The sequence below is a fragment of the Lolium rigidum genome, chromosome 5 (genome assembly GCF_022539505.1).
Source record: "Lolium rigidum isolate FL_2022 chromosome 5, APGP_CSIRO_Lrig_0.1, whole genome shotgun sequence".
NCBI lineage: Eukaryota > Viridiplantae > Streptophyta > Magnoliopsida > Poales > Poaceae > Lolium > Lolium rigidum.
Window position 1 is genome coordinate 170859669 of NC_061512.1, and position 13576 is coordinate 170873244.

Below are 13576 nucleotides of genomic sequence, written 5' to 3' on the forward strand. Positions count from 1 at the left end.
CGATAAACTCTTGCGAGCAAGTTTGTTTCCAGTGCAACTGAATTGACAACTCAGTTGTTAAGGCTTCCAAGTATTCTTTGTCTCCCCTTGTGTCGAATCAATAAATTGGGTAATACTTCCCTCGAAGACTGTTGCGATCCCCTATACTTGTGGGTCATCACGGATGCAGGCGGTAAAAAGGAAGAATGATGACTGCGGACGCCCCGGACAAGATGCGTCGCCCCGCTGGAGCAGGGTGGAGACGCATTTCCGGGTGCGAACGCAAACGGTCGCATCGAGCCGCTCAAGATGCCCTTAGAGCATCCCCACTCGTCTCCCTGACGAGGCCCCCAGGACCACGTTTTGTCATCCGGACGGCGAAATTCGGCTCAGTCGCGCCCCCGGTTCCTCGTTTTTGTCCGGATTTGGCCCTTCATCCATCCGGCGAGGCCACGCCATCCCCGGCCCCCTGGGAGCGCTCGGGGAGTCCGGACGAAACGAAAGCGCGGGAAACGCCGAGGAAACTTCCCGCGCGTCTGGTGGCCCAACTTGTTGGCGAGAGACACCGATCGTCGTCCTCATCGCATCGTCTTCCGCGCGCTGTAAAAGCCTGCCGCCGGTCAGTATTCGCCGGCTCGAGCGACGACGACGATGGCGGCGACTACATGGCCTTCTACCGCCATTTCGGCATGTAGGAGGCCGCTTTTTAGTTTAAGTTTTAGTTTGCCAATCGCCGAATTTAAATATATGTACGAATTCGGTCTATTTATGTACGAACTCGCCTCTATATGTTAAATATCATTAAATTTTGCTTATGTTTGAACGAACTTGCCAAATTTTGTCTGAATTCGCCGTATACGTTACATCCATCCTGGACTCGCGGCTGGGAAAATGGGTCTCCCCAGGCCAAATTTTCGTCCAATCCGAACGAAAAAATCGCCGGATTTGGCCGTGGGGAGCGTCAACGAGTGGAGATGCTCTTATGAACGTGAGTGAAGATGCCCGTGACGTGGCTTCGCAACCGGCAACCTCTATCCGATCATCCCTCCAGCTGGGTTCCACCGACGCAGCCCCACAGCCACGTTTCATCCAGCTGCCACACGATGACACGACGACCCTCCCCCGAGTCACCGCCGCCGCCCTGGGCTGGGTCGGGATTTCCCGATCGAGGCGAGCGTGCCGGGCGCGGAAGAGGAAGCGGACCGGTAATTTCCTCCTGTCAATACCAATAGCAGCAACCAGACAAAAACCGGCGATCGAAGAAGACGAAGATGAGATAGATAGGCATAGGCCGGCCCCCGTATTTATAACCCGCCCCTCCCCTTCCTCTTCCGGCCACGCAGCTCTAACCCCCAAATCCCCACTCCCCAGATTTGCCCGCTCCGCCACCACCGCGCCGCCAGATCGCAGCGCGCCCGGCCCCGGCGGCCGGATCACCCCTCCCCTCCCGGCCTTTCCCCAGGTGAGCTCCCGCGCCCGCCCTTGCCCGCATCGTCCCCTCGAGCTGCCCCGATCCGTGCGGTCTTCGTCCTCCATGGCGAAGCGCCCGTGATCTGATGCGCTACTTCGAACCGATATACATGTTATCTCTTCTTCTGGTCTATGCTTGGTTTCGTTTTGCCGTCAGCGGTGCCCGATGCGGCTGCCGGCGGATCGGGCAATGCGACGACGCGCGGGGCGGAGAAACTGCGGCAGCTAGCCCGGCAGATCTGGATCGGCCTGTCCGGCTCAACTGCGACTGCTTGCTGCCGCGACGGGGTTCGCGATCCCGCGGCGCCTCGTGGATCACGCCCGGGGTTGACCATGTACAGGATCCGCGTCGGAGCTGGGTTTCGGGATCGTCGTGGTGCTTCCGATGCGGAATTCTCCGCGCCCTCCACGAGTTCTGACCTGTGCGCGATCTGTACTACTAGTAGCGACGAGACTTCGTACAGTTTGATACACGTAGCATGGTAGACGACGAACTGGATTAGGAGGCGTGTGTGTGTGATGACTTTGTTCCCGAACAACGTAGGATGGTTCATGCCAACTAGATCGGGTAACATATGGGAACGTGTTTCCTTCTCTCGGAAGAAATAGAGGTATTATTGATGACAAGTGAAGCATGACCTTATCCGGTGATAACTACCCATCCTATCGCTTTAGCCTCCGTGTTTTAAATTCCCAGCTCTTTCTGTTTCTGCTAGTACTGACACCCAATAAGGCTAGTTATGATTTCCACTCGACTCTTCTTATTGCCAGGTCCAACATTTCCTTAAATTGACAATGACTATGCTGATTGGCTATATTCAGTCCAAATCACGTGCACACATGGTCTTGCTCAACTGATGCATGTTTTTTCCCACCGGAAACATACACAGCACTAACCATGGTTAAATAAAGTACTCCCACAATAACCAGATAATGCCCATTGCCATGGTAGCCTGCATGCGTCTGAAGATCAGTGGTTTAGTGTATGCACCTCCGCCTTGGCTGCACAATGTGACTCTTTACTTATTACCTGCACTCCGCAAAACCATGTGTTGCCTGCCTTGCAAGGCCGATAACTCAACCCTGACCGGAACTGTGTCGGCACGTAGCTCTCCCTCCCCCTATATGTAACGTAACTACCTTTAACTCTTCATTTGAGGGGCGCAAAAGGAAGAAACATACTGGCTTTGTTAATCTGCTAGCTTTTGAGATGAACATGCCTGAGGTCCGCGAGGACTTCGTCTACAGCAAAAAATGCTCTGCCATACACCTTTTGTTGTTATTGAGTTCCTGGGGAATGCCTGAAACAGCTCTTTTTCCTGATAGGCCGCGTAGAATTTGTGCTGGTTGCTTTCTATACTGCTCACTCAATGCACAAACTGTAGTACTCCCCCCCTAAGTTTTGAGGATGAGGAGTCAAAATAGCCAAGTAGACCGAGACACCATTTTCTCTTAAGATCATTGCTATGGTTGCCAGTTTTGATAATAGTTTATGTGCGATCTATCTGCAGGGACATGGGAATGGAGGTCGAAGCCGCACCAGTGCAGGTTAAAGTAGCTGATGCAGAAGTGCCCCTTTTCCAGGACACGGAAAGTAAAGCGACTGCAAAGGAGCGTGAGGAAGCAGCTGTTTTTGGTGCAGACAATGGCAAAGTTGCAGCAAATGCCACAAATGACTTGGCACCTCCAAAGGACGCAGTGGAGGACTGGCCTGAGCCTAAGCAAACTTACACCTTCTACTTTGTCAAGATCCGCTCATTTGAGGACCCTAAGCTCAGAGCAAAACTCGAGCAGGCTGACAAGGACTTCCAAAATAAGATCCAAGCTCGGTCAAAGATTTTTGAGGCTATAAAAGCTAAGAAGGTATTGTTCTTAATGCTCATTTTCATAGAATTTGAATCTACTACTCTTAGTCTTGATTCTAATTTGACCAGAAGTTTCATAAAAGTTAGCATTTGTGCTATACTACTTCTGTACATGTTTTCTCATTGAAGTAGAAAACTAGGAGATAAATGTATGAGCTTTAACTATCGAGATGTAACTCAATACAGTATTTCCTATGCAGACTGAGCGTTCCGCCATTATCGCGGAGCTTAAGCCGTTGAGTGCTGAGAACAGGCAATATAATGAAGCATTTAATGTGAAGTTGAAGGAGATTGAACCTTTTAGAAACCGTTTAGGCAAGTTCCGTGACGAAAATAATTCTATGAGGGCGGAGAGTGCAGGTTTGTGCTCTTCACTTGAAGAGCTTGAGCAAGAGGTATGATCAAGCCTTTGATAAGTCAGCCTCTGATCATTCATTATTTTAATTAATTTAATTAATTATATGTGTGTCTTTTCTCCATTTATTCTCCGTAGATCAAGAGATTGGAACACCGCATAGCTCATGAGAGCATACCCTTCGACGAGGAGAAGCGGTTGATCAAAGAAATCAAGAATCTTGAAAAAACCAGGCCAAAGGTCTCTTCCAATGCTGCTAAGCGAGCTAAATTGCAAGATACTGTGGTTGAAAGAGACGCCATACAGGATCAGGTCAAAGTAAGTATTCTGTGCTGCAACTTCACACTTTGTGCATTTACCTCCTAAATAAATAATACTAAGATAGCATTTTGATTGTAACTTCGCCTTCAGATCATTGGGGAGGGTCTGGATGGAGTAAAGAAGGACCGCCAAGAAGTCAGGTCTAAGATTAAGGTCCTGGAGGATGAGCTAAAGGTTGTTGATGCTGAGTATCAAGCGCTTCAAGAAGATTTAGACGCAGCCACCGCCAGAAAGGACAAGGCGTACGATTCATTGAACGAACTGAGAAAAGCACGAGATGCTAACGTAAGTCAGCATACCTAAAACATCTCATGCTCCTGGTTATATGTTTGGTCTTGTAATGTTATTGAGAGTTTGGGACCGCCCGATTTCTTTAATTAGGAGTACTATAGTTGTGTAGCAGTTTTCATTAAATGTGTATGCAATGGGGCATCATCTTTCCCATGGCTTGCCTGCGCAGCACCTTGATTTCTTTCCCTCGAGCTTGAAGATGAATATCTTTGATCCACCAGCCTTTTTTAAACCTGATGCTCTCTGTCTCCACCACATATTGATAAGATGAATTCTCTGCATCCATATATGTGCATTTCGTTCTTGGGTGTCTAATGTTATGGAAACCGTGTTAGGTGATTTGAATCTTATTGGTTTGAATTTTACTTTGGATATTCTAGTCACTTGGTGCTAATGGTGAAACATGCTTTATAGGAAGTCTGTACTCATCTACCACACTGTGTTTGCAAATTCTTTCGTTCTTTTCTAATACTTATGTGGGCACTATGTTTTCATAATGCTGCCTTAATCTTTTATCAGAACGCATCCTTCTATCAAAATCGCAATGTCCTGAACAGAGCTAGGGAACATTCTTCTAGGAGTGAGGTGGAAGAATTGCAAGAGCTCCAGAAGACTGAGGTTTGCTTCTACAACCATCTCCTGTAACTTCCATCTTTCGTTGACTTCCTTATGTCCATACTTATTATTATTATACTTTGGTAGGTTGAGAAGTTCATGACAGAATGGTGTGGCAGCAAGGCCTTTAGAGAGGACTATGAGAAGCGGACCCTCACCTCCCTTAATGGCCGGCAGCTGACCCGGGATGGCCGGATGAGGAATCCTGACGAGAAGCCCATATTTATCGAAACACACCAGCCAGCACCACCTGTGGTGCAGGAGCCTATCCCATCAAAGGTGCCTTCAAAACCAGCAAAGGAAGCTGTTGCTCCCCAAGCCGGTGCTCCCAAAGATGAGCCCCTTGCAAAGGCATCTTCCAAGGTAAAAGCTGCTGCGGTTGCTGATGATGTCTATGAGGCTGAGCCTGCCAAGGAGAAGCCCAAGCCTAAAGAGGTTGATGTAGCAAAGTTGAAAGAGATCAAGAGACAGGAGGAAATTGAGAAGAACAAAATTGCTTTGGAAAGGAAGAAGAAGCAGGCTGAGAAGCAAGCAGCGAAGGCTGCAGCCCGAGCACAAAAGGAAGCTGAGAAGAAGCTTAAGGTAGACACATCATCTCTCTCTCTCTCTCTCTCTCTCCCCTGGTAGTGTAACCATGTTACCAAACTTTTTTCAGAAAGAGGAGAAGAAAATCAAGAAGAAGAATGGGGAGACCGACGAGCCAACTGACTCGGACACCAAGTCTGATGAAGCAGCAGAAACCCAAGCGGAGGAGGACTTGGCTCCAGTTTCTGTCACAGTGAACAAAGAACAGAAGGAGAGAGTACGGTCCAGAAGTGCATTCACCAAGAGCAAGGCCCCGCTGCCAAAGGCAATCCTAAAGAGGAAGAAAGCCCAGTCGTACTGGTCATGGGCTACCCCAGCTGCGGCGATGGCTGCGGTTGCCGTGCTTGTCGCCCTGCTCGCGGTGCTGGGCTACTACCAGTATTACCGCCCGGCGAGCACCAGCAACTGATGGAAGGAAAGGCCCGTGCACCCGCCGCCCTCAGAGTACGATGCTTACTGGACCAATTTTGCAGGTGAGAGCAACAGAGTGCGTGGTCTGCTGAGGACCTGAACTAAAAGACTGTAGAACCTATTCGTTTCTGTTAATGTGTTTGTTCGGTGGATAAAAAGTTGCAGTTAATTTTGGTTGGGACCTAGAGTCTATATACTGCGAGTGATATCATGTACTTTTAAAAGTGAAGAATAGATTGCCGTCTGAAATAAGTATGCATGTAAACATGCTGTTTGTGGATGTGTATGCATACAGTTGAGGCGTATCAGTTGTTGAACTGTGACGCTGTGTTCTTATGGTCTCGATAAGAATGAGTTTATCTTTTGGATCAGTAGTGGTCGATCGTTCGTGCAAACCAATCGTTACTTGCTTTGTCAAAAGTAGGTTAATCTACCGAAATCCTGATCATTATTGCATGTGCTTAATTTAGCTAGCATGAAATTTAACGAGAAAAAGATGACCGCCTGTGATTTTTATTTACTCTTGTGTAGAAACATTACAAAAGCAAGTTTTGATTAAACAGGAAACTAATTTGAGAAGTCATTGTTTGAGGGTTTGGAAAGACATTTGTTCTCCAAAAAAATGAAGGGGGTCTTGGGATTAGGAATTTACAAGCTATAAATCATGGGCTCATCCTTATGGCAGCTTGGAGAATTGCGGATCAATCAAACGATTTTCTCCATGCAGTGTTAAAATCTAAATACTTCCCCGATTCTTCTATTTGGCGCCCAAATACTAATATACCTAAGTCTACCTTCTGGGCTTCCATAATCAAAGTCTTGCCTATTCTTAAGGCACATTCAGTCTACCAAACGGGGCTGCATCTCCATTTGAAGTTCACCATGGTGCAAAGATTGGACTCATATCTATGATTATCTTATCATTCAGCCTGAAAATTTTTCTTACCCAACCCAAGATAAAGATTTGTGGACTCCTACTAAATAAGCCTGGAACCATCAGCTCATCGACTCTCTCTTCCAACCTCCTATGGCGACCACTATAAAGAACACGCCAATCATCTGTTCGCAGGATGAATATTTTTTATGTTGGAAACTAACGCCTACGGGTAAATGTAATTCGAAAAGTGCATATCATGCCTGTCTTTAATATTTGCAGGACCATGGAGAGCCAAAACCAAGCCAGGTGCATCCATCCACTAAGCAGATGCTAAACCAAATCTGGAAGAACAAGCAAATAATCCCGAGAGTCAAAGCTTTTGGGTGGAGATTACTTCGGAAAGCAATGCCTACAGGTGCGCGAGCAGGTAAATATAGCAAGCATATTAGCAAACTTTGTTGTAGGTGTGGAGTAGAGGAGAATGAAATACATCTTTTCTTCACTTGTAGCTTTGCAAGAGCTGCTTGGTTCTGTGAACCCTGGCACATAAGAATTGACTTACTCGTTGCAAATACAGACTCTCTCACTCAACTGCTTTTGAATATGTTAAATATGGATCATCTTTATGCCAAACTTGAAAATATTTTGACTTTTATGTGGTGCATTTGGAAAGCTCGAAATGACTGTTTGTTTAATAAAAAAGACATCAATCCAAAGCAACTATATCATAGGGCAAACAAGAATATGGAGATGTTGGATGTATTGCAGATTTCAAAGAATAGGTTGCAGGTTGATGGAGCATTTCACAGGATTGGCCGAGATATCAACACAAATAGCAATACAGGTAATAGAGATGAAGGTCAAGGCCAGGATCTAGGCGCCAGACTTGGGGAGACAATCAAAACTGATATGGCAATTATAGGAAACAAGATTTTCTCCGATGCAGCTTGGAAGACAAAAAAAAGTCCCAGGTACTCAGGGAAGAACACTAACAGGTTTAGGAGTCTACTGTCAACTTCAACAAGGCAATCTTCAGGCAACAATACTCGTTCAAGCTCGGCGGAGAAGTCTCCGTCGCCGCTTCATGCTGGGGCACTTGCCCTACTTCTTGCGGCGCACATTGCAAATCAGGTTCAAGCTTATCAAGTCACCTTCCTTACTGATAATTTGAGCTTGACGAGGGCGATTGCAGTAGCTTCAACTTCAAGTACACAGGTTCCCTGGGAGATTAGAGAGCAGGTAGCAAAGCACAAACATATTTGCAGGGAGCTACATTGAAAGATCTATCACATGAAAAGAGATATAAACGGAGTTGCTCACAACTGTGCACATCAGGCGATCAGACAATCTCAGTCTGAGCCTATTTTTAGTTGTATAAATTCAGCTCATCGTCACGGCAGTTGCCCTATAGTTCTACGATTCCAAAACTTCTATCTTCAGGGTATTGTACTGTTTGAGCTGAATGAAATTTGGCGCCTCTCTTTATTCAAAAAAAAAAGGAAACCCCTTCTCTTTTTTCCCAAGTTATTTCCTACAAAACAAAAGGTACGCAGCAAGACAGGCCAAAAAAGAATGGTTCTGTGAACTTCCCTAAAAAAGAAATCCCTCAAAAAAAAAAATGGTCTGTGCTACTGATCATCTACTGTTAGGTTTCCTTGTGAATTCATCTAACTATCTCAAATTTACAAGCTGGTTCAATTCCTCCTAAATTCATAGTCTCTAAGCTGGAGCTCCTGGAGCAACGCTGAAGATTCTGCCCACAACTTCTTGGCCGCCTCCATGTCATAGGACAGCGCAGAAGACCTGACGGTCCTTCCGTTCCCTCCAAAGAAATACTTCCCAGATGCTTCCTACAACGCAATGAACACACCACACAACTCAAACTCAGGGTTGGTAGTAAGTAGGATATAGATACGTCGTCTTTCGCTGCTAAATGGCAACTTTGCGAGGATTTGACAAGAAGCTTACAGGTGGTGCCAAGGCAGCGTCAATGACAGCGTCGACCCCAATATCAGGCTTCTGTAGGAGATTCATGACACGCAAAACAAAGAAGGCGAACCGAGAAAGGCATGGAGGGAGCTCCCGCATGATGCCTGTTTCTACCACACCAGGGTCGGCAGCCCTAGTAGTATGGAATGTAAGACTTCAAATAAGGGAAGGAACGGATTTCAAATAATGAACTATTAGAAAATCTCAAGGTACACAAAAGCATGTAATGTAGCCGCAAAAGGTTCAGTTTAACATGAACCCTGGAAACTATCCTTGCATGTCAAATATAACTGAACAACTATTTAAGTACTGTATAATATTCCGCAAAGACATCGACATTTGGATCAGACATGTTTGAGTAGAGGTTTACTTGGTGGAAATGGGCAAGAAGCTCTGATACATGTCATATCATGGGAATCAAATACGACTGCAAGAATACCAAATGGAAGGAAGGCAGAAAAGAAAAGATTGACACATACATGACGGAAATACCAGAAAAGAGGTGAAGTTGTCGATGAAGTTCATATGAGAACATCAGTAAACAAACTGCAAAAAAAATGAAACCGATATATTTTATTAGATAAGAGCTGCATGAAGCGAAAACTAAAGCAGCAAGACATACACTTGGTATACTCATAAGTAGAGGCTAAGGGGTAACTTCCACCAACTGAACGCTGACCAAACTTTACTCCTCGTAGTGCCTCTTCAGATACGTCAATTTCTGACACTGGACATGTAAAATTTGCATTAATCAAAAAGAAATTTACAGGCAAAGAAAGGGAAGCTGGTACAATGGTGGTATCATATATCTGGAGTCGAAACTAAGTTCTGCTGCTAGAGCAAAGTTCCAAAGCTTAGCAAATGGTACTGTACATATAAAACACCAGATTCAAAACAGACGCAACATGGAAATATGTGGTCAACAAGATTACCGCAATAGAATTATAGCAACCAAGAAATCCGCAGACAAAATAGTTTGACAGCTAGCTACAAGCAAAAAATAACCAGACCTACAGAGACTAGCCTCTGGCTTTTAAAAAAAGGAAAGACAACCAATGCCACAATTGTTTGACCTAGACTGAGAGATAGTTCATACAGTTTGTGTACTGTATTATTTTCAATAAAAAGACACCAAACTTACCACATCTGTGTGTGAAAGATGTTAGATTAACCACTCGGGATGGTACATGGCTGTTCTTCAGCAGTGGTAAAAGAATGCTGGTCAGCATAAATGGACCAACGTAGTTTGTCTGCATCATTCTGAAAGTTGCAACATTAAGGTTCACTTGGACAACTTTCTAGTAGATAAAGAAAAACATAAGTAATGCTGATACTAGAGGAGAATGTGGTCTGGGGAACAGAGTTTTTTTTTCACAAGAATAAATTCAAGTTCAGTACATACTCATCAATCCCATCCTCGGTAAGTCGATGCGATTTCGCAAGCATCCCAGCATTATTTATCAAAAGCTGAATGGAAGGCTCCTGATCTGAGTCTCGAATCCACTGACTAAGCGAAGTCTCGAACTTCTTAATTGACATGTAAGATGACAAGTCCACTTGAAACGCTTCAAGGCAGGCATCAGGCTGTTGCCTTCGAATTTCTCGCGTGGTCTGTTTTACAAGGAGTGCAGCGGTGATGAAAATGGCACACATGAGCAAACAGACACCCAATGCTGAGTTCGAAAAATACCTTAGATAGCAACTGTGCAGATCGTCCAGCTGACACAAAAATAATCCATATCATTTTAGTCCGCAAAAAACTACATTCCGGACAAGGATGAACTAATTCGATGAGAATAAAGAAGGAACATAATGCAATCAAGAATTCGAGATGCAAGTTTAGCTGATACTATAACACGAAACATGACACGGGTGTTTGCAGATTCATCAAAGAACGTGGGCCATGGCTTTCGAGAAAGAACACACTCTGCAGACTGCAGTCATAGGGCTTTGCTGAAGAATGTGAGCATAGAAGTCTGTAGGCGCGATATTTCACACAAAGTAGCAAGGAAACCATCAAACTAACACTAGAGCATCATATCCTAATGGTTGTTGGCAAGTTGGGCGATACGCACGAGACAGACTACAAAGGCGCACCAAGTGCTCGACGAAATGTCCACACAAGAACAAAAGATACACGCGACTCACCGAGCACGACGCAGTAGCCCTCTCGCGCCAACGCAGCAGCCGCCGCTTGGCCGAGCCCCGACGTCGCCTGCAGGCATACAGCATCAAGGGAGCGCCGTCAGTCACAAGTCACAACACACAGCACGGGAAACAAGACAATAGGTAAACGCAGGCAAGGCTGTTCACGCTTACCCCGGTGACCACGCATATGGGACGGCCGCCGCCGCCGCTATCACGCCCACCTACATCTCTCCGGCGGCGATAGGTGGCGGTCCGGCCGTGGAGGAACAGGAGTAGGTAGGAGTAGAGGAGGGAGAGGGTCCAGAGAACGCCCATCCGCCAGAACTCTGGCGAGAAGACCATGCGCAGCGCCTCGCGGTCCATGGCGACGCGGGGGGTCTTGCAGGGCGGCGCCGGCGTACGGTTGGATTGGTCGCTGGGAGAAAACCTTAAAAACCAACAAGGCCGTACAAAAATTCAAAGATTTTTTTTTTCTTGGGATTCTATAAGGAGAGAATAGCCTCAATACCACTAGTTAAAACCAAAAGTTCCAAAATACCACTAGTGAAAACCAAAGTGTCAAAATAGCACTCAGCTTTGGTTTTTCTTGCCAAAATAACACTACCGTTAAATGCAAAATTCCCCTTCTGATACCTCACGACCTGAGAGCCCATGCTAAAATAACGGTAGTGTTATTTTGGCATGAAAAAATCAAAGCAGAGTGTTATTTTAGCACTTTGGTTTTTACTAGTGGTATTTTGGAACTTTCGATTTTAACTAGTGGTATTGTGGCTATTCTCTTCTATAAGGGGGTTAAAATTGCATAGCAACATTTACAGTAAAGCCCCTGTCGTTGAAAACCTGTAGTGCTGTTTTAGAGAATTCATATTCGACATTTACTTTGGGAAATATGTAGCGCGAAAAAAAAATTAAAATCGGGCAAACTCTGAAGCCTAATAAACGTTGATGCAGAAGAGAAATATAATCTCTAAAACTTTGACTCTGAAAGTTTAGTTGAGATGGATAATGTTTTTTCTCCGAAAATGTAAGATACCTTAGAAGAAAGGATATATGAGACAACATAAACTTCAGTAGCTGCCTCATATGTTCATCCCCAATTTCAATCTAGAATGGATGAAGCAGATGTAACAGGATTTTTTTTTTCAGCTATTAATGCAATAACATTCTACACATCTGTCACTCGCTGCTGCCAGAACTCATGTAAAATTTTATTCTGAACAACTTTGGTTTAAACACGGAACACCGTAACACAATGGACTAAACACATCTGGCCCCTCACCCTTGGCCCTTGGGAGCCAAAAAGAAACAGATTTATATTGTGAGATGAACATCACAATACCACAAGTTCATAACTGACTGGTTGTAGCCATACGAGAATGAATTGAATAAATTACCGGCAGGAGTGGAAGAACAGGACTACAGGAGAAGCGCCCCGCCGGCCCGCCGCCCGGCCAGTCGTCGTTCGCTTGCACGCCAACGGTTCAACTGATGAACGGCCGCGCCATGGAACTTCTGTCGGCTGTCGCCCAGGCCCGCGCCACGCTTGAGGGACAGAGGTGCAGGGACAGCTCGCCGGCGGGAGGCTCACCGGCGGGTCCCTGGAATCCTCTGCCGCCGCAGCCAAGGTTCTGTTTCTGTGCCTCGTCTGCCTCTGGGACGGGAACGAGCGGTTCCACGCTCAGCGAGGCAGCGACTCGACCCAGGCAGCCCACAGCCCAATAGGCAACGCAACATGGCCCAACAGTTTTTTTTTGGGTTTGTCTGTTTCTTTAATTTTTGTAATCAAACGAGCCAGCCCAAAATGAAACACGCTAATACGCATACGCGAGAAATCGTAAGAACAGAGTCAGGGCGGCCGCCCGGGCAAACACTATACACTGACCACGTCGGCGGCGCGTACCGCACACCCCGAGCGCGGTACTGGCCGATGCAGTTAGGTTCGGGCTTTCTCTTTTTTCGTTTTCTCTTTTTATTTTTTATTTTCTGTTTCTTTTTTCTCTGTTTTTGTTTTCTATTTTATTTTATTTCTTTTTTTTGTTTTGTTTCTTGAGTTTTTAGACTTGAAACTATCAAAAGATTAAAAAAATTCAATTTTTTTAAAATAAAATCTAAAAATATTCAAATTTAAAATGCGCAAATTTTAAAATATTCATTTTTTTTCAAATTTTAAAAATGCAAACTTAACAAATGTTCAATTTACTAACTAAGATCTACAAATTAAAAATGGTTTACTGTAAAGTTTTCAAGTTTAAAAAATGTTTATTTGAAAATTTATTGAAATTAAAAAATGTTCATTTTGAAAAAAATTCAAATTAAAAGAGGTCATACTATTTTTTTTCAAATTATAAAATTTATTTTTAAAATTACAAATTTTGTAAGAATATCATTTTTGGAGATTGTTTGGATTTTAAAAATATTAAGATTAAAAACTATTTTTAAAATATATTTTCATAAATTAATTGAAGAAAAAGAGAAACCGGTAAAATGGGCCGGCCCAAGACCACCGCCTTGGTGTGCGGCAAGTCCAAGCTGCCGACCAGGGCAGGGCATAGGACCTCCCGCCGCCCGGCCTTGAGGTTGCAACAAAGAGCGATTTCCTAATTCATGTCCAAGACAACGCTAAGTTCATCTTCCGTCTGTGGAAATAGAAAGAAATGCATTCCTAGGTTT

General features: G+C 44.9%; 2 protein-coding genes across 2 annotated transcripts; one reads left to right on the top strand and one right to left on the bottom strand.

Annotated features, from left to right (window-relative positions):
- Positions 1–1276: 1276 nt before the first annotated feature.
- On the top strand, positions 1277–6172 carry LOC124654857 (proton pump-interactor BIP103-like). Its single transcript, XM_047193838.1, has 8 exons — positions 1277–1441; positions 2961–3312; positions 3515–3709; positions 3808–3987; positions 4081–4275; positions 4801–4899; positions 4984–5478; positions 5552–6172. The coding sequence occupies exons 2-8, from the start codon at positions 2965–2967 to the stop codon at positions 5888–5890; spliced, it is 1851 nt and encodes a 616-aa protein (XP_047049794.1). The 5' UTR covers positions 1277–1441; positions 2961–2964; the 3' UTR covers positions 5891–6172.
- A 2056-nt stretch (positions 6173–8228) lies between these two features.
- On the bottom strand, positions 8229–12365 carry LOC124651347 (retinol dehydrogenase 13-like). Its single transcript, XM_047190439.1, has 10 exons — positions 12301–12365; positions 11078–11333; positions 10907–10973; positions 10449–10477; positions 10161–10369; positions 9900–10018; positions 9381–9485; positions 9238–9304; positions 8738–8891; positions 8229–8619 (listed from the first exon to the last, which is right to left on the bottom strand). Exons 2-10 carry the CDS (start codon positions 11267–11269, stop codon positions 8464–8466), a joined length of 1098 nt encoding a protein of 365 aa, XP_047046395.1. The 5' UTR covers positions 11270–11333; positions 12301–12365; the 3' UTR covers positions 8229–8463.
- Positions 12366–13576: the final 1211 nt, after the last annotated feature.